Source organism: Nipponia nippon, unplaced genomic scaffold (genome assembly GCF_047370975.1).
Source record: "Nipponia nippon isolate SJK-2023a ecotype South Korea unplaced genomic scaffold, ASM4737097v1 scaffold_6, whole genome shotgun sequence".
Lineage (NCBI taxonomy): Eukaryota > Metazoa > Chordata > Aves > Pelecaniformes > Threskiornithidae > Nipponia > Nipponia nippon.
This window is the reverse complement of record NW_028262380.1, coordinates 59,437,866-59,459,316: the sequence shown is the minus strand read 5'-3', so window position 1 is coordinate 59,459,316 and position 21,451 is coordinate 59,437,866. Positions and strand designations below refer to the sequence as shown.

At 37.7% G+C, this 21,451-nt stretch overlaps 1 protein-coding gene across 1 annotated transcript in view; it reads right to left on the bottom strand.

The window, feature by feature from the left end:
- LOC148051503 (uncharacterized) overlaps positions 1 to 19,186 on the bottom strand; it is a 163,896-nt gene extending 144,710 nt beyond the window's left edge. The window contains exons 1-2 of the mRNA XM_087736853.1: positions 19,108 to 19,186; positions 15,358 to 15,462 (exon numbers count right to left, since the gene is read on the bottom strand). Of these exons, the coding sequence (XP_087592979.1) occupies positions 15,358 to 15,408 (51 nt within the window). The 5' untranslated portion in view covers positions 15,409 to 15,462; positions 19,108 to 19,186. The remainder of the gene's footprint in view (positions 1 to 15,357; positions 15,463 to 19,107) is intronic.
- Positions 19,187 to 21,451: the final 2,265 nt, after the last annotated feature.

Here is a 21,451-nt window from a genome sequence, read left to right as displayed (position 1 = left end):
CAGTCTGCATTGCAAGGAAACAAGTAGTGTCTGTGGCATGGAAGATGAGTCTGTGTCTGATGAGAGCCATGTGTACCAAACTCCCATTTTTCATAAGTGCTGTCATTTTACAGATGTATGACCCTCTTCTCCTGGTTACAGAGGAGGGGGGGCTGGGGGAAGATAATGTACAGGGTTCAGTAGAGAAACCCTCATAGGCAGAAACACAAATCATGTCATGCAAACCAGAACAGGCTACAGGAACATCACATCTCTTTGCAGAAGACAATAACAGATAGGACAGAGAAAGATGGAGTCTAAGATGATTAGGAAAACAGGAATGGTTAATGGATAACAGCAACGTGGCGCCAAGCAGTTCATTCCATGTCATAAAGATATGAGGCAACACAAACAGAGAGCAGGTAAAAGGTCTTTGAAATTCATCCAATCAATGCAGATGCAGATTTGTGTTCCCAGTATATTTGACAGAGAATAATACAGACTGCGGAAAAATTAATGTATTTCAAATTAAGTCTTTTGTTTTCTTAGCATCTCTTATTCTCAGTGTGCAGTATATCATCTCCAATTTGAAATAACTTTTTAGGTTTTGTTATTTTTTTAAACAGCTCTTCCCTGCAAATTCTAAGCACTTTCTTTTGCCTTCAAACCCGGGGTTAACACGTATCTTAGGAACATGATTCCTCTTTTACATCAGACCAGTAAGCTTGAGAAACAGCCTGAAACACATGGGAGTAATTCCACCCACTCCTCACGTCCTGCGGAGGTCCCTACTGTACCACTATTGCTTCAGAATTTGACTGGCTCCCATTGCACAGTGAAGGCACAGAGGGATCAGTGCTGCTAAGCCCCTGACCAAGAAGGTACTCAAAATTCTACTGCATACACATATGGGGCAAATTGAGATATGATACTTCCTCTGAAGATTTAGAGTTAGTAGGGAAGACAGATTAATCTCTAATTCTACTCTGCTTCATTTAACGCATCTATTTTTATTTTCTGTTTCAGTAGAAAATTACTCACAAACCCTCAAATTTTGATCAGCAATTTGTGGCAGTGAAGTTTTGCAGTACTTGGCACACGTGTCACAAAGTACTAATCCTGGTAGAGCACTGAGAAGTTAATTTGTGATGATATAACTGTTCAGACATCAAGGATTCAGCGTGTTTATACAAAAAAGTGCTTGAGACCAGGCTATGGCTGACTTAGCTTGGGTGTTCAAAGGGAAAAAAAGTTCCCTGTAGTCCTCACTGTTCAGAAGCTTGGATCCCTGGCATGCACAAATTTGCAAGTACATTATGCATCTTGTACAACCTTCAGGTTCTCAGCAGAAAGCAATAAGGAATGAAGTGAGGGCATAACAGCATCTTATGAATCAACCAGAATTTGTCTGAGAATCCAGCTAAGGAGCTTCTGCTCTGTCTTTTCACATAAACACTCCTTGTAAGAAAGGCAGTAGTGCGCAGTCGCTGTAAAGTGACCATCAGTAAGTGGACATAAGTAACCGAAACCTACCAGCATTGGATAACTCTTCAAATCGAAATGACAGAAAATACAGGAACACAGCCAACAGGCACTTCAGTAATGTGCTTGTTTTTCACTAAATCATTTACTTTGGTTGCAAGTGTTTATCCTTACTCAGGCAAAGATTTCATTGACTTCAGTGGAAATTCTGACTGTACAAGGAATGCAGAATTTTTTTCCTCCTGTAAACAGAGGTTCTCTGGAATTGCAGCCTGCATATAATAAACCTCTGAAACAATTCAGACCCATCATTCTAATTCACTGTGAACAGAGCGCTTCAGTATATCTCCGTTAACAATAAACATAGGCTCTCCTCCCAGTCCTATTGAAATGTATGGCAAAACTCCCAGCGACTTCAGTAGGAGCTGGAGCAGACCCTGGGGCTTTCAAAGACCAGAAGTGTGACGGTTTAGCATTCTGCCTACTCTAACTACAGGCCAAACCTTTGGCTTTGCAAAATACAAAAGAGAAAAAGAATGCATTTTTCTGCCTGGTTGATGGAAAAAAAAAAAATGTAAACCAACACTAACATGCATTTATAATAAAAAGTGCCACATGGAGAGTATGAACCTCATATCACTCAAAATCAATTTTATATCAATTTTATATACTCATCCTATAATAAAATTCAGTCAATATAATGCTTTCCCACAGGTTCCAAATCACTAAATGACAGTTAAGTAGCATCATTTGCCCCAATCAATTACATATAAAAGCTAAATAGATCAAAATAAGTTACATCTAACCTATTATAAAATAAAGGATGTTAATTATTACAGAGTTAAGATTAGAATTAAACAGAAAATTATGTGGTTTGCCAGATAACAAAGTTAGGAAAACATATGACTAAATCTCTGTATGCCATGATTACATCACATTTGATAACACTGTCCAAGATGCTGTTGTTTATTCTTTAGATAAATGTCCTAATCAATAGATACACGAAGACAAAATAAGAGTAATTAAGAGAGGTGTATTGGCTTCTCTATTGGTACATATCTATTGAAAGCAAATAGAATTCTCACCAGCAAAAACTACTTTGAGTCTAATTTGCAGTTTTTCTTTTGATTTATAGCTTTTAGAAACATCATGTCAGGGATATGGCAAATATTCAAGCATTTGCTTAGCTAAAAGATAAAGGGCTATAAAGCCAGCTGAGATACGACACAGAAAACAAGGTTCAGCATAGTATACTCAAAACTGCAGGTCACCTTTCTTCAAGACCAGAAAGAAGTAACATGTTCCCCATTGCACAAGGGTTCATGGAGAAAGAGTCTCTTAAATGCCTGGTTCTTCACATGATTTTTTGTCACTGACAGCAGAGAGCACAAATTCCAAAAGCTAACACCTTTACACCATTACTCCATTTAAAAAAATTGTATTAATAAAGGCTTATAAGGGAAGTTTTCACGCCTGAATCAGCATCAAGCTTTCATTATGGTAGGACCTATACAAATACATAGGCTCGCTGTGAACTGGCAGTATGGAAACAACCAAATGCTTTTGATTCTCAGGGCATTTTTACACGTATTTCCCCAGGCAGCAATACCACTCCAGTTCAGTTTACCCCTACCTCTAACACTTGCTGCAACTCTCTGATAAATCTGCTATATCCAGATCAGTAAAATTATCTAGGTTTAGAAAAAAACAAACACTCTCAACTAAATCTTCCTCTCTCCTCATCTCACCTAAAAAAGCCTGAGGATTTAAAACATAATCAGGATCATTTCAGTGGCCTGGTTTATAGCCTGGCTCTCCGGACAGTTACCTCAGCACAGCCGAGGAGGGCACAAACTGTGATGCAGGATTATGAAGCCAGACTAAAGAAGGACAGAAAACTTTTCATAGCGGCTTTGCCACTATCAAATCCATGAAAATAAACTACAACCTAAGACTGCTTTTTTACTTTGACAAACTACGTACTAAGCAGAAATAAGCGTGTAAAGAAAAACTCAGCTCTGCTTAAGTCAGGGAGTTACTCATCACTTCAGTGAGGATTTCACCTTTTACATCTAACAGAATTTGTCTTTTTCAGTGCAGGCAGCCGAGGGTGATGGTATGCGTATTTTCTGTCAGCTATGAGTGCAGGGCTTTCCCCGCCCCTAAAGAAAACAGCTTCTGAAGATCAGACCCAAACATTCATTTTCTGTTCAGTATTCCTGGAATGCTCTCCTGCTTCCTTGGGCTTCTTAACTATTTGCACCTCACAGTATCCTGTCTGTAAAGTGGGTGTTAAAACATCTATCTCACATGGCATCGATGACAATTAATATTTATGCTGAGAGACTAGAATGAAAATTAGTACAGTATAAATGTCTGGGTTTGTTCCTAGTGTTCAGAAAAGCCTTTACAAAGCTAATACTTTGCATTAGGGATCTTTCTGATGGACAAGGAATGAAACTAGTGAATGGAACTACTGGTGTCACATCAAAAGAGACCCTCTATTCACCCCATCTCCCTTATTTATTTTTTGGCATTATCTTTTTCCTTCCTATCTTTCCAAGGCCCAAGGCATCAAAATTTACATTTTCTTTGCATTCTATCCTTAAGAAGAAAAGGAGGGGAAAGTAACAGAGATAAAAGGAACAAACAGCTCTAGATATCAAGCAGTGTAGCCAATTCCTTAAAGTTAGCCCGTGCTTTTGAATATTTTATAATTCATAAACTGGAAACACATTATGCTTTGATTTTCAAACAGCAGCTGAAGTCACATGCCTTTTCTAAACCTTCTAAGGGATAAGGAAACTGATGGATATAAAAAAATATTCACTTGTTATTTTCAGATGGTCCTGGTGGTGTTCCAAATTGCTATGGCAGGTGGTGTGGAAGGGATTTGGGAGGTGGTGGAGAGAAAGGATGAAAGCCTTTTGGAAGGGTGCTCAAGAACAGTTTTCAATCCTGTGAAAATGGGTCCAAATTCTCCCCTTAATCACTAGAATAACACCATTACCTGTAGCTTTTTAAAGGCTTTACAGTTTTAGTGGCGATATTAAGCACAAGAGCTGCTGCCAGGTATGCAAAATCATAAGACAGATTTTCTGCATTTCATCAAAATTGCCATTTTATGAAGTCCTACTGTGCTTAAGGGCCATATCTTTCATTCATTTGTGACAATAGAGTGTGATCTGACTTGCCTTAATGTTCTGTAGTGCTCAAGGTAAGCTTTGTATCATAGTCCAAAATTCATTGCGTTCAGTGAAGAAAGACTGCAAAGGAAACAATACACCACTGAAAGCAGGCTGATAACACATCCATCTGAATGAGAAATTCAGCCAGATATTAAGAGGGCCAGTGCCTGCTAAGATGATAAACCCCTCTATCTGCTAGCACACCAGAACAGAAGCACTGAGCATGGCTTTACATGCAAGATGTGAAATAGTTCTGTCCCAGCTTTCAGCCAGAGCGGCAGCGTAAGAGACAGGCAGTACAGGGATACTGTACAACTTCAGCCCTTGAATTCTACAACGATAAGGCAGGCTCCCAGGATTAACAGCCCTGTCAAGGGTAACTCTCTGAAGTGCTTATTTGTTTAGAAGAACCACCTCATTCGTCATTAAGGAGTGATAGAAATGGAAGCCCTCTGACACAATATCTGAAGTCTACCTGGATGTATGTTTTCTTGGTATCATAGAAAGCAGGAGATAAAAACTTGCTATCTGGTTTTGAAAACAGTATTAAAATGAAATACATTACTTGTATTTCTAATGTCTAGTTTCTAAGATGTTTATTTTATTGCATTTCATAGAAATATTGCGAGCCAACATGAAAGTATGTACTTTCCATGATGAGCAGAAGTATACCTATAGGAACACAATCTTAAGTACAGCAATACAATTTACTCTTAAATTAATCCCCCTTTAAGAGAGATGGGTTTTATTTTTACTTTCTCTGAACATTAAATAGATGTTTCTGATAATGAGTAATGACACTTGCCTGGTAAAATCACAATTGATTCTTTGTTAAGCTTCATTTACATAAAAAGTGAATTCAACTAAAAATTTGTAACACGAAAAACCTGAACTACTCATCTAAAGATTTTTATTACATGGAGATATTCCATAAGTGATCCTATACCGCAAAATCAGAACCTGTTTCTTTAGTGGCTTGGATTCCTCAAATCTGGGGTTTTATTCACAGCCCATCTTTCCTCTATATTTTACTTAAAATTATGGTGGGTAGAAAGGGTCTAATAAACAACATATTTTAAGAGCTGTCAATGAGTTGTAAATACTTTTCTTGGAGGCCAGAAGCCTAAAATGAGGATGGTAAGAAGCGACGGAGACTGAAGAATATAAAACACTACAAGAAGTGCTGGGAAGCAATCCCTCTCTGTTGGTGGTCTTGTAGATACTGGACCTAATTGGATGTTAGGAATTAAAGATATCTTGTTCTGTCATTTTGACAATGTGTGCAGTGAAGCAAACTAGGGAAACTCTTGTTTTACCAATATATACTCCATTAAAATACACATATAACTTTTCTAATTGAGAAAAACTGTCATTTACGGTAAGGGCAAGCATAAGATTTCAATAGAGTTGTGGTAGGAAACAGTAATTTTGTTTCATTACCAGTCCCATGTTTCATAGCCTGTTACCCTCTGCTAAATGCATTGGGAAAAGAAAAAAAAAACAATCCAAACAAACAAACAAAACCTTGTATTCGGTGTTTAATTAATTTTCTCCTTTGTTTTTTTTTTTTCTGCTGAACAAACATGTATAGGAAAATATATTTTAAATGACTGTGCAGGGTATTAGCATGCTCCCAACCCATATAGGAGCAGTCTGGCAATGGATAATTTCACATATTTCAGTAAGAGGAAAGAATTATGCAGAATCACTGTCTTCAACATAGTAATGGTGTGACTAGAAATACTAAATCCTGTCAATAATTTGGCATCAGAGTTGATGCTGGCACTGTTTTTAAAATTAGTATGTGATATATGTTGTGTATGACATGGTGTCAGTCACTGTACATTTGAAATCATTATAGATTTCTGCTATGTTTCTGCTTTTGTTGTTTTGGGTTTTTTTTTTTAAACATCTGATTACCCCTGACTATTCAAGAGCTGCTCCCTTAGAAAGTGCTAATTAAGATACTGAAGAGTCTCATCTAATATTTATACTTCTGGTGTTGCACTAGATCATTTTGCAGTGCATGAACAGCGTCATGAAGAAGGAATTAGAGGTAGTATAGCTTTGAGCCTCAGATAATCCTTCACTGATTAGTGAGATTCGCATCATCACCTATTCTGAATGCACTCCTCTCAGGATGTTGATAAAGCCCTTCAGTATCACAATATGGACTTCCAAGCACAGCTACGGCTTTTCTACCCAATCAAAGTGAAACCCTCAGTTCACCTGGTTAAGCTAGCTAATCCTAAATCGGCTTTTAGATTGTCACTTAACAACTCTGAGGCACTCCAGAAGGATCCCGCACAAATCCTGCGGTAAATGAGGCCTAGGCTGAGTGAAAATGAACAAACAAAAAGCTTTAAAAATGGACAGCAAATTCTTTATCCAAGACATATTTTTATTTCTTTAGAGTGAGAATTAAGACGTCAGGAGTTGGACAGTTCTGTTAAAGTGGTCTTCAAATGATGATGTATGCCTGCTTAGATTTCAAATGATGACATATGACTACGTATTAAATGCAAACTAACGCAAATAATGTGCAGAGGGTTTGGTGCTTTGTCATTTTTGAATATGTGGATGATTAATAATATAAAATTACAGGCTTTAATAAAGAATTTGAAGTTTCAGTAGTTTGTACACATTTGTTGGCTTTAAAAATGTCTGAACAATCTGAATTTATTGATGAACTCCCCAACAGTATGTCATTGCCTTCTGATGAAATTTTTAGCATAAGTTACAGTCCTATGTTAATGACTATACTTTGCAGAAAACTGTATGCTGTCATCTAATCCCTAGGGCTATGCACTATAGAAAAAGTATTGAAAGCCCCTCTTGCTTTCAGAAGAAAATCATGTGTATTGTAGGCAGGGACCAATTGTAGGCTGGCAGCGGTGTGGCTGTAGCTGCTGACTGGCAAGCAGAATGCAAGATAATTCTTGCAGCTGTTACTAGAGATGGGCAAGAGGTGCTGCCCAAGTAGGTTTGCACTTAGGCTTCTTAGATTTCATAAACTGTACTGTAAAATTATCCCATTGAATACAATGGGATTTGAAATCTCATACTGGAATTTGTAGTAAGGTAATAATACAGGAAATATTCTCTGAAATTGTCTTAGAACTAAGTGGTAGCTGGAGATTGAACTTGTAACACAGAATTACTCAAGTTTTAAAAGTCATCCTTTTGCAGTGAAATGAGGGAGCAAGATTCCCAGCGCTACCTGACAAGTGAAGGCACTCACAGCAAAAGCTATGAGTGGCAGAGAATAAAGGTCTTGCCATCTGAAGCAGATCACTCAAGTACCAATGCCAGATCAAATAGAAAAAACACACAGAGATCTAAGTTTATTATCTTTCATACTGAATTGTTTAGAAATAATAAATAGAACACACAAACCCTATACCATGGTAGTTTATTTTGTCTTGTGGGAAGTTTTAACAGTTTCTGGGATTAAACGGCTTTCCCCTTCTGTGAAGGGTCTGATGTAAACTCTTGTACTGAGGCTTAAAGTCTTAAGGTTGTTAGAAGTTTCCATCAGTCAGTCTGTATGTCAATGGATAAAAAGTTGATTGCTGATCTGACCTGTTCATCGCTCTCTGGAAAGATGCCATCAAACTACAGACACATTTGGCAATGCTGGGGGAGGAGCGAGGAATGGGAGAATAGGGTTATTCAGTGAGAAAAGTGAGTTCCTCTATGCATTAATGCCAGGACATTGAGATAAAGCCTCAGAAATCTCCAAACCAATTTTGCACGTGTATGCTCATTTTGTAATTGAAGCCTCCACTTTATAAAATCCTAAGAATTACATACGTTTGCCTGTTTAACAGAGGGGAAAAAAATTGGTTACTTTTTATTTCTGAGACAGGTTAAAACAGTCTTTGTTGTTTAACATGCTGGCTCCACGATTTTGCTGAACAATGTGTGCTTGCAGAGTTACACTTTAGTTCACTACAGAACAGACTAGCAAAATGTCCAAGAAAACTGCAGTAGATAAAAATCACTGTTATCTACTATCCATTCACCTGGATGAGAATAATAGCTACAGCACTTTTCAAATTTATTTTCAAATAATTTTTAATCAATCTCCTAGAATTTCTGAAAGCTGCCAAACCTCTCACTTAAACCCAGCATGTTATTTTTCTCTCTGTCAACATGCTATGAATTTATTTCCACTGATGCAGTAACCACCTTTTACACTGAGATCGCTTTTCTAATTGCTTAAATTCACCATTTTACATGCTTTTAATTGCTTTTTCAGAAGTAACACATTGTCTGATTTGCAGGTGCCATATTGAAATGTCTTTAATGAGATTCAGCATTTTCTACCACCTGACAAACTTGAATTGTGCTTTTGTTTCTCACTCTTTAGATCCAGATGTATCCACCTCTAAATTTATACTTGCAAATATTAGAACAATCCAGGACCAAATCCTGAAACACGATATTTAGGCAACATTGGGTTTTTTTCAGCAATAGGATTCTTGCCTCAAAAAGTGAGTAGGAAGGGATTGTCAGTTTTTCTGCATTTTGGCAAAGTAGGTTTCCTGCCTCTAGTGATTCCCTTAATTCAGTTGTCAGCAGGGAGTATCTGTATCAAGAATTTAACCTATAAGTTGAAGGGAAATCTTATTCTGAAGCATGAGAAACAGTGGCTACTACAGGCCAGACACGGAGATTAGGTTTTACTACCTAGACATTAAGGTATGTGTAGGTAGTTCAATGATCCACAGATCAGAGGCTGTTCCTTGCATACCAGTCCTGCTCTGCAAATTTACAGGAACCTGAAAGCACTGCTAATTTACATGTTTTAAAGTATCGGGACTATATTTAGAGGAAGCTGAAAGCACTTCTGATTTACATATTTAAAAATATGGTGGCCATATCTGGAAAAGAATGAAACAAAAAATAATGGTATATGTTCTGAAAAAAAGGCAGCTTAGCTTAATTAAGGGAAAAAATGCAGCAGACTCTGGAGGTATTTTCAATGGGGCCATAGATCTTGAGGGACGTATTAATAGACCTAACTTAGGCCTTACTATATTAATAGGTCTAACAAAGGCTTAATGAATGGGATCCAGCTCACCTAACTTAAGATGCCCACACTGGAGACTGGAGTCCCAGCAGACTACCTATTTCCTCTGTATAGACTGTACAGAGTTATAGACAATTTTCATGTGTTATTTGTCTGATATATTTCAACAGCTATTTCAGACTGAGATGGCCTGCACTGGTTACTTTCCTCTAAGCATACAGACTGCCAGCAGCAACCAGTTTAGGTGTAGATACCTGAATATGGCCAGATGAGTCCTACTGTGTGAATGCAGTATTTGTCTTCCAGACTAGAATGGACAGTAAGTCCAAAGAGAAATAAGTTGTTTGTTGAGTTTTGTAAAAGTACCCTTCCGTGCTGTATAGGAAGCTATAGTAGCTTCCATAGCTATACTACATGGTCTGCTTTGTAGGTTATGTAAATCATAGCTCATCCACTTCCAAGTAAAGTTTTACTACAAGTGAGAGACTGTCTAATGCATGTGCTTTTGAAAATGGCATTTAGAGATCAGCTATACCTATCCGGCATATAGCAGGCATGTCACATGCCAGAAGCTGATGATGAAGGTGCTCGGGTCAGGGGTGCATCTTGTCGCACCCTGTTTGTAGTTGACCAAAACAAGCTAATAAAAGTTAATTAGGTTAATTTTTATAGCTCTTTCTATTAGTCAAATGCAGAGTTTATCATTCAGGAGAAAGGTAGTATCATGATAGATGGAAACCAAACATTAAGCACAAACAGCACAAACAGAAGCCAAGCATAGGTCACTGGACAATCAAATCAGGCAACAACAATGGTTTAGGAGTGACTGGGGGCATAGTTCAACACACAGGACAAACCCATTGGTTTGCAGAAAGTAGAATATTCTTTTGAATATTACTGATTAATCTTTTTTTCAGAAGGAAGAGTTTAGGAGTCTTTCGAAACCTGTCAACAATTAATTTCTCTTGTCACGTTTTCTAGAGAGAGGTGGAGAACTCCTATCACAAACCTTTGTGGTAGGTCACTCTGTGATAATCAGTGTCTGATGGGGTGGAATAATCATGTTACACAATGGTGTAGGTTATAAAACTCCCAAAGAATCTAGTACAGACAGAAAGGGTCAATATACAAAGAAGACCAAAACAGCTGAAAAAGTAGGCCCAAACTGCTTCACTGAATATGGTTATAAAACAAGGCATGCTTACGTCTAATAAGATAGATGTTCTTGGCCTTGATTTCTTGGAAAATTTCCCTATATGTCAGTATTGAACCAAGTACTTTGGAATAGCATTAGGAATTTATATCCTGGGGATGCCATCTTTTAGACAAAATAAAATCAATGTCTCAACTAGCCAGGATTTTTTACTGCTTGTTCCAAAATGAAGTGTCTTTATCTCCGGTCTTCAACAGATTCCAGATCCTGTCATAACTCAGTTCTCACTGCAGTTTCACTTAGATCTTCAAATCCACATTACGGTCCAGTTACATTGTGTACGAAAAAGTGATTACAAACTACCACTGCTCTTGTGGCACCCCATCACTGTTTAGTAACACTGAACTTGCATAGAGTTGTATTTTGTAACACACTCACAAAGAAAGGCACTGTAGTACTCAGCATGGCTACTAAAAGTATATTCCTGTAAAATGACCATTTACAAACCACTGTTAAAAGGATCTTCTGATTTCTTTCATCTGTTTTTCATTTTTTACATTTATGAACAGACCAAGTTTATGTGACCTGGGCTAGCATGGTTTCTTCAATGGGGGAAAAAAAAAAAAAAAAAAAAAAGGAAGAATATTACCATTGTAATATGCTAGTGAATGAAAATAAAACCCCAACAGGATCAGAACCTGGGACTGCTAATGTAAGAGGCAACCGCATTTACTAAGTCTAAACAGACACTTGTAGGAATAAACTGAATGTATTGTCCTTTAACTTGAAAAGAAAGGAAGAGAAGGGAAGAGCTTACCATTATATTCAGCAAGCTGTTCTGGAAGAGGTAAAAGAGAGAAAACTTATTGATGTTGATGCCAGCTATATCAGACTCATTTGACAGTTGCACGTGGTCTCGTTTATACATGCATTTGTGCATGCCTATATCTGTTTATTGGCACTGCATATGTTCCAGTTGTTTCTAGCAAAAGGTCGCTTAAAATTCAAAGATATGCCCAGTGAGTGTGGCAAAAAGTAAATTATGGGGTTTTTTATACCATCCTATAATTATCTAAACCAGAATGTACTATTAATTTAATTCCAAGCTCCTAATTTATGGCAAATGTCAATTAAATCAAATTCAGTCCTGAATTTGTACTGAATCTTGAAGCATCTCTAGTCTATCAACAATACAGAGATGTCAGAAATAAGACATTTCAAGTTGGCGAGTTTTAACATAAACTGGATTCCAGATGATACTGGCTTGTCTGGAAAGCTGTTTTAAAACACATTTGAATACATGGTAAGACAAAAACTCAGTGTATAATGAAGCTGCAGTTTACTAAATCTGTGGCAAATTTTCTACTGAGTTCTTGTGATACCAAGTTTTCTTCCTGTAATTGAATGAATCTTAGGCATTCAAAATCTGTGCAACTTTGGTCTCCTTGTATTTGCATTAAAAAGAAAATGTATTTGTAGAATATACCGTGCAATTTTCAGCTAAATAGACTTTTTAGCAAAATATAGATTCACACACATATTAAGAGACATTGTTTCTTTCTTGTCGCTCAAATTCACCCTGAATTGCAGCCTCCCTTGAACAATTCTACCACATGCAACTAGGACTGGCTTACCGACTCGGATCTAATTCTGTGTCCAGCTCCTTCCCTCCTGCTTCAGCATGCTCCTCATCTTGTCCTCTAATAAAAATGTTACTAGTGGAAAACACAGGGAATTTTCACCCTAAAGTAATAAACCTAATTCTAACCATTCTAATAACACGCTAAGAGACAGAAATAAATAAATAAAAAAACCAAACAAACCAAAACAAAACCCAAACTAAAACAAAAAAAGCACATGCCTTAGGATGGGCTTCTAATCCTAGAAGAACCTGCATTTCATGGCCAAATTTATCAGTTAAATGAGAACCCCCAAACTTCCAATTAAATCCATGGTTTGGGAATCTTACCACAGGTGCTGGATTTGTTGTTTTTAAGAACTCAAATTATAATTCCGAATCTTGCTACTTCAGTAATTGCAACATGAGGTTGCACTGGGATGTTTTATAATCATCCTTTTCCAAACAATCTCATTACTATGTTCAGCGATTCTTGGAAAAGGCAAAAAGTCCAGACACATAGAACCAAAAGGAAGACGATGACAAAAGATCCCACTTGATTTTTCAAAATCTTATAAATAATTTGAGGTTTGGCTTACTTCAAACCCATTCTTAATCTACCTTAACTACCTTGTTCATCTCTGTTTTTTCTAAGATACCAACCTCCCTTGTCATAATAAACAACTGACCATACTGAACCGAGGAACTGTGAGAAGAGGATCTGGCAAAGTAAATAAATAACACTAAATAAAAGCAAAAATATCCCGCTGCAGGAATGCAGAAATCTATTTGCGTCACTGGCATTCTGGAAGGCTGAAGTGTTTTATAGGCAGCACCATATGCTAGAGAATAGAAGACACTCATGGGCATTTTTATGAAAGCAGGGAATTTGCCTTTGGGAAGTTTTCATGTGTTTGTGGAAACTCACAAGCTTCCCATCATTTTCAGGCATCTGTGATTTTCTTTCTTTTCTTTTTTTTTTGGTAACATATGGAACTGTCACTTCAAAACAAGCCCTTGCATCACTATGAAATGTATATTTCATTTTTCTAATCCTGTATGGCAGCCAGAGAGAAAATATGTTTCAAAACATATTGTATTTGTTGTGTAGTTAAAAGGATAGCTTGAGCTTCCTGTCTTGCAACTTCAAACTTGAAGCCTCCTCATCAATGAAATAGAAATGGCTGGTAAGCACTGCTTTTGGCCTGTAACAGTTACCACGTCTGGTGCTTAAAACCCAGCTAACATCATACCTGAAAGAACAAAAGAACAGTAAGTTTAATCTATCTAGGCTTTTGGATTCAAATGTCAGTATCAAAAGTCCAGGAAGAATTGTGGAGAAAAAAAGCATTTGTTCTGTGATTTCAGAATATTTTATGGTGTATGGCAGAACTAGCCTTCCTCTGACTCCATCATGTTGTGTATAGGTTATACTTGAGCAATTTACAATATGATCATACTGCAGAAAAGGTTTTGGATATGAAATAAGAAGGATGAAAATGTTTCCGGGTGGAAAATATTACCAATGCCAATATGCCACTAGGAGAATGTCCCACTTATCAACTAATATTTAAAAAAAGTATTGCTTTGTAAAATGATTTTCTTTGAGTTCATTACAGAGCCCTGAAGATCTCTACATTTTTAGTTTGCATAAAAAATAAACATCTTTCCCTCAATCTCAGCAAATTCCTAAGTCACAGAGAATTTGCTAGCATTATATATGTTCTAAATATACATAAAATACAGGAATAATCATTCCTTGACAATTAGTACTTCTTCAAAACGCCTCCAGCCCCTTCACAGTTTTCAGATGAAAATACAAACTCATTCACCCTGTAAGCACACTTCTCAGCAAATATGCATATACTTTGAAGAACTTAGGGTTCTCCCTTACTTTTTTTCCACTCGCAGGACACCATTTAGGGAGAAGCAGCTAAGCTATCCTAAATTCTCAGACTGCAAATGTTATTGAGGTACTTCAGAGGACAGACACAGAAGTTGCCTTATTTTTCTTCTCAGATGCTGCCTACCTACATCATTACCAAGACCACATACAATTCATCATTAAGAACACACCACGTTGAAGAAAACTGGTCATTAAAAATATACCCCAGAGAGAACTTGCCAACTCATTGTTTTACACACCGACATTGAAACATACTTGTCTATGTGAAACAAAAAAAGTACACTGGCGATGTGTTAAGCCCGACTTATTTTTACTGTGCTTATTCATTTGAACATTTCAAACTGGAACTCTGAATCACTCATGGCTAACACTGTACAAATAATTTCAGTGAAATAAATGGGCCTAACAAGGTTGAGCATGTGTAGCATTAGTTGCAGGCTCTTCTAAGTCATTAGTTCATAATGAGTCATCTTCATTATACCCAGAGAAATGCTACTGCTAGCAGAGTTTTGAAAGTACCTACAAGAATTCATTTTTGCCATTCAGGCTTAACATGCATAGCTCAGTCTTTGAACACACTGGGATGTTTATATAGCTGCACACATAATATACTGAGACAAGGTAAATCCCCACTTTTCTTTCTGGTCTTTCAGGTATTTTCAGTGGTTTCTTTGTGTTTGTCATTCTATTTGAATTTTGCAATCCTAATTCTCAAAACCAGCTGAAGAGTAAACAGAGTCTTTGTGATGTGAAAAAAGAGGCAGATGAACAATAAATAGCAAATAATGCAAGCTTCTTTTGCATTTTTTCCTTTAAACAAAATAAATTTAGAGTAAAAGCTTTACTCAGAAAAAAAGGAAATGCTAAGGAAAAAAATGTGCAACATGAAATAATTTTAACTAGCTAAGAAGCAGCATTCGGTATCTTTGATACATATTCAAAACCCTTTGTCAGGATTTTCTCATTATTTTTTTTCTCAATGTCTGTGGGAGTTACCTGACTATTTTCAGTCAACAGCTGCTGGAAAGACACCCCAACGGCTCCCATCTCTGACACCACAGTCCATTCTGTGGACCCTTGTCCAGCTTCTCCTGGGGCTCCCTGGGAATAAAAATCATATCACTAAGTAAATCATGCACTTTCTTTCTGTTTCTCTCTAGATGGCAGCATTTGCCTTAAGGACTTCCCTCTAGATGAACATTTCTCATACAGGAGTAACAATAAGGGCTCAAGAAAAATACTGTCAGGGACCGGAAATTCTTTGCCATTTGTTTTGGTTTGATTTTCATACTTTTCGCTGTTTCTTTTGCTGGGATTTTTTTTGGGGTGCATGCATAACTCTTCACATTGATAAATGAAGTTGTTTTAGCACAAATAGTTAAAAGCTAAAATCCCCAGTGCAATTGTGTGTATGAAATCAAAATACTGTGGAAGTTCAATTAACAGAACAACAACATGCACAGAGTAAGCAAAATATATTAAACTGACATGTATTAAAATTAATGAGTTGAAAACTTCCCCCCAAATTCCAAAAATATCTGAGACAATGTTTAAAGCCTGAAAACAGTTGGGCTAGCCTTGCTTTAAATTTCTGAATTCTGTATATTTGGTATAATTCAATATACTGAAAAATCCTGTTTTGATGAATGAAAACATTCCTGGTCTTCATACAGACCCTGGAAGAAGCAGATTTATAAAAGACTTATTTCTAAGGATGAACACACCTTCACATTTTAAAATCAAACTTTGAATCTTTTGATATTTGCCATTTGCTAAAACCCTGATCTACTCCATACATTTAGGGGAAGATCTCCGTCCAGTTGCATAGCCTCATTGATTTACAGGACTTAAACAGAGATCTCTGACTGCACAGGCAAGGAGACTCAATTAAGAGACATAATCTACATTGTTGAGGTGCGTTCAACGCAGTATAACCAGCCGGTACTCAGTGCTGGTGTGGCCTCACCTGGAGTACTGGGTGCGGTTCTGGGCCCCACAATTTAAGAAGAATGTTAAGGTTCTTGAACGAGTCCAGAGGGGGGCAACAAAGCTGGTGAAAGGGTTGGAAGGCAAGTCCTATGAGGAGCCGCTGAGGACTTTGGGCTTGTCTAGTTTGGAGAAAAGGAGGCTGAGGGGCGACCTCATTGCTCTCTGCAGCTTCCTGAGGAGGGGAAGTGGAGAGGGAGGTGCTGAGCTCTTCTCCCTGGGATCCAGTGACAGGACACATGGGAATGGTTCAAAGCTGCGCCAGGGGAGGTTCAGACTGGACATTAGGAAGCATTTCTTTACCGAGAGGGTGGTCAGACACTGGAACAGGCTTCCCAGAGAGGGGGCTGATGGCCCAAGCCTGTCAGTGTTTAACAGGCATTTGAACCATGGCCTTAGTAACATGCTTTAACTTTTGGTCAGCCCTGAAGTGGTCAGGCGGTTGGACTAGGTGATCATTGTAGGTCCCTTCCAACTGAAAATATTCTATTCTATGGTCAGGTAGACTACCATATTTGTTCCTATTATATTCCCTTATCCCACATATTCCTGGTGCTTGCTTATCATTAGAAATAGCTACACATTTGATAGTCCTTACTGTAGTCTTACTCATCCTTTTAGTAATTCATGACTAGATTCCTTACTTCTACAAAATAGCTACACTGAAAACTGCTTTATTTTTTATTATGACGATGTGATCTCTCTAGCCTGCATTAAATGAAAGAAATGAGAACTACCTAAAATGGGAAAAATCTAATTTATGATTAATGCATTTATTTCAAATAAATGCTATTCATAAAAAAAAGACACGTATATTATTAGGTGTATGCAACACACAGTCTTGCTGTCTTTCAAGCAGATCATAGCTGCATTATACATCCCTCTAGTAAATTTGTCCGTCTGTAGCCTTCTCTGAAAGGATACACTGCGGTCATAATTAATCTGCATTTTTAGTGCATCACCACATGTACTCACAGTAGGAAAAGAATGCGACCAGTTGTGGTAGTTTTTTAGTAGATATATGTAACTCATTCCCTATTTACTGCCTTCCATGTACAGTCACTGCAACAGTATTTCCAGATTTTTTTCCCTAACTTGTCCATCAGCCAGACCTTCACTGCCAGCTCTGTCTGTACTCTGAATCTCCTACAAACTAGAGATTTTTTTAAAATGAGCCCTATCTTCATTTTTCTCATGCTTCCTCTCCTCCTCCCCCCCAGTTTCCATTTGTCTCTTAGTCCCCTAAGACTTCTTGGCTATTAGTGTTTGACGTGGGCTGGCAAGCTGAGCCCATGGATCCTTGGCTGTCACAGCCATGGCATTGCCCTGGACAAGATGGACCCGCTTAAATTCTGCATCCAGTCTCAACTGCAATACACATCTTAAAAGGCTACAGTGTAAGGGGAGATGATGGCATTTCACTACTTGTTATTAACAATTGAGAAAAGCAAGAATATGTTAAAATAAAAAACCTCAAATATACAGTACAAATGGGCCAAGTGTTAGCTCATCTAGCAAAAAATTTTAAAGTAAAAGCATAAAAATTTAATGCTGTAACAGTTTGATCCAGCCTCCCTATTTTATCTGCTTATCTCAGCCTCATCTGATGAATGCTGAGCCACTCAAGAATTTATTCTCCTCTTTCTCTCTCAGAAGAACTTTTGTAATTATTTTTAAAAATAGTGTTGTGGAGACTTGGTGGCCAAATGCCTATTGATCATGTGGAAAGCAACATACTTCTTCTAACTTCAAAGACCACAGTGCTGTCCAAGGAACTAAAATTGGCAGCCAGAATACCAGGGGGGAAATAGATAGGGGTAAGGACAGAAAGACTGTATCTCAGAGTGAGGAAAAGAAACAATCATCTTCAAACTCTTCAATTCTATTACAGCAAAGGTACAAAGCTACTGCAAGGTGCCAGACTTGTTGGAATAACTTTTGAAGGTAATAAGAATTATTTGAATAAATGGGTTGTAAATCTACTTGACAAAACCATCTATAAAGTTACAAAAGCAGCAGTTCTTTCTTAAGTTGATAGGAACAGAGTGGTCATGTTTAATTTAATAATCAAGAAATCCGTGGACATTAAAACAAATGGCATACTTCAGATACATCTTCAAAGAGGGCGGAAAAAGTCATCATATTGAAATCAGATGCCATGTGCATCACACATCATTTCTTGCTGTACTGTACTCCTGTCCTGTCCTGTTTTTTCCAGCTTTAGAAAGCTGTTTCTGTTTCTTCTCCCTCAGTAGATATGATCCAGTTAAATCCAAGCTTTGGAGACACTTGCATGAAACATCAGTGATTACTTGATTTCTCAGCCTATAAATCTAATTACAAAACTTACTATGTGGGACTCTGTTATGAGGCAACTTTTCCTATGCAACATTTTTGCCTCAGCTGCTATCTGCCTTGAGACCTGCATTAACATAATACTGTCAAAGCTGATCTCCATATAACATATTAAGCAATTGTTTTGCCAGAACAACCTGATAAAGCAACAAAAGGATTAGATAGGGCCTTTCAGCTTTTCAGTAAGCAGCTTCAATGTAAGTTCAACTCTAAGCAGCTTTTAGCTTCTAAAAAGCAAGGCCACAAATAGCTTCTGTTAGATACGATCTGCTTAGAAAGGAAGCTCTCTCTTTAGCTTGCCACTCTGCCAGCTTTCCCAAACTCTTCTCTGCTTCTCAGGACTTTGTCCAACACTTTTACACCAAGCAAGAGCTCAATTCCTAGTCCCCCTTCTTTCCATCTCACCTGACCCCTGTAGCACAGATGATCTGCAGGAATGAGCAGAAAGGCATCGGAGCAACGGGCACCAGCAGACCATGAGGGCAAGCAGCGGTGGCAGCAAGTGGCAGGCCGTCTTCCTGATTCTTAGTTAGTAGCTGAATTAATCAGGACAGCTCATACAATAAAAGAAGTTAATAAGACTAAGCACCGTCTCATCCCACACCCGCCAATTTCATCGGTGCTACCACCACTTCTCACAGCATGGGAGGCAGAGTAGTGCCCTTGCCTTAACTATATTCTACTGTTGTATTTCATTCTGTCCATAACTAAGCAAATGTCCCAATTTGCAGGTTTTGGCATGCCTCAGCCTTTGCCTGGTAAACCTCCTCAGTCTGAGCTGAGTGTAACACCAGATTCTCTCGCATTCATCTCCTAAGTTTATGCCACCAAAAGGGAACCCCAAAAGTTGAAGGGGTTCTGTGCAGAGGCTGCATGGTTTCTGCCTGTTTCGGTGGGCACAGCCAGCCATCGAGAGAATTGCAGCACAAGCACCTGCACAAAACCCCATAAAACCTGGAGCCTTCAGAAGTTTAATTGCTGAAACCCTCCCCTGGTATATTAGTAGGCAGTCAGAAAAGACGTTCAACAGAAACTCTGATAAAGGCTTCACATATTAGTGAGGTTGTTTTACTACACACACTGTTTGTGTGCTTATATCTTGCTTGCTTGCTAAGGAGAATGTTGCAATGTGGCATTTTGAACAGCTGTTACCTATTACTGGATGTAAATGTTGGTACTCAACTTTGGGGCCTAATTTCCAATTTGGCATCACTTTACTATGCACTATCAAAAGGGCTATATATTATACCTGCAGGACTACAAATTTGAATAAGGTACTAGATTTTCATGTCTGTGAATTATGTGGTTCTGCTGACCAGAAAATAACCAACATAAACACAAATTCTGAAAACAGGAAGAATATTAGCCAAACTGATTCACATATACAATGCAGATTATATTAGCAAGCTATGAATTTCCTGACCTACTTCACACATAAGAAACACCTTTTCAAAGTCATTACAATCAGTTAGCAGTATCCATATCTTGCCTTACTAAATTGAATTTTCCAAAAAAAATAAAAAAGGCGTTTTGTGTGGCTTCATAATTTTGCTTGCCAGTCCTTCCAAGAGCTCTAATTACTCACATTTATTGCAACACTGTGAGAACTTTTATTTTTTATATATATATATATATACACACAATTACTTGTTCAATACTATCCCTATAATTTCCAGATATGCAAAACGGAGGATCTTTGTATGCTGCTGAAGAATATATGCATATACATGTAGAAAAAGCATAAAGGAGAAAGTCCAGGTAATATTTTCGCTCTTACACAGTTCAAATAAAAGTGCTTCAGAATAACCATCTATCCCCTGGAATGTCTGATACTGCATGAAAGCTGAAGACAGAGAACGGAGTGTGCAAAGTAGCCACCTAATGAGTGATCTTAAAATCTGCATTTCTATGTGCAACTTGGTACACAGGATTGCAGCTAACAGACAAGGCTGTGTGTCACAGGCAGATGCGAGTTTAACACTCTGTGATCTTTACCAGATGCTCTGAACTGGCTCTGGTCTTGGACCTATGACAGTTTTGCCTATCCACTTTCAGATGTCACCAGCCTCCACTAGCAATCAAGGGACTGTCTTTCCTTGCAAATGTATGGTTTTTACATACTGTTTAGATGACTGACCTTGACAGATCAAGAAATGACCCCACACCATTGTATTTTCACTGGCTGAAATCAAATTCATGGTGTGAACAGGTTATTTGTGAGATGGTTATTTAGCTCTCAGGTTGAAATACATTAAATGCATATATTTTTTTCATTTTGTCTTATTTTCTAGTTCAGGTCTTTTAAAAAAAGTACACTATGTGAAACTAAAAGAAAATTATATCAAATACTTGTACTTTTTTTTTTTTTAAAAAAAGAATAACATGGAAAAAAATTCCTTAGCCTTAACAGAGTGCAAACACAAAGTTGGGTTGTTCTTTCCTATTTGATGCTTTTCTTTACCAGTAACAAATACTTCTGACTTGTACTGTACACATCTATTAAAGTGCTTATACCACCTCACTTTTATACGTTCCTCAAGGTGAAAAGAGGTTTTTTTCTCCTCCCCACACCTTTCATTTAATGAAATAGAAAAATGAATTAATTAAATGGATACACCAAGTACTTCTTGATATACAAAAGAGTTACTGCTTTTCAGTAGCCCTCTTCCTTCTCTAAAAAAATGCTTTCAATATAGTGAACTTAGTATGGGAAAAATTGGAATGTATGATTACAGAAAAACATGAGCTT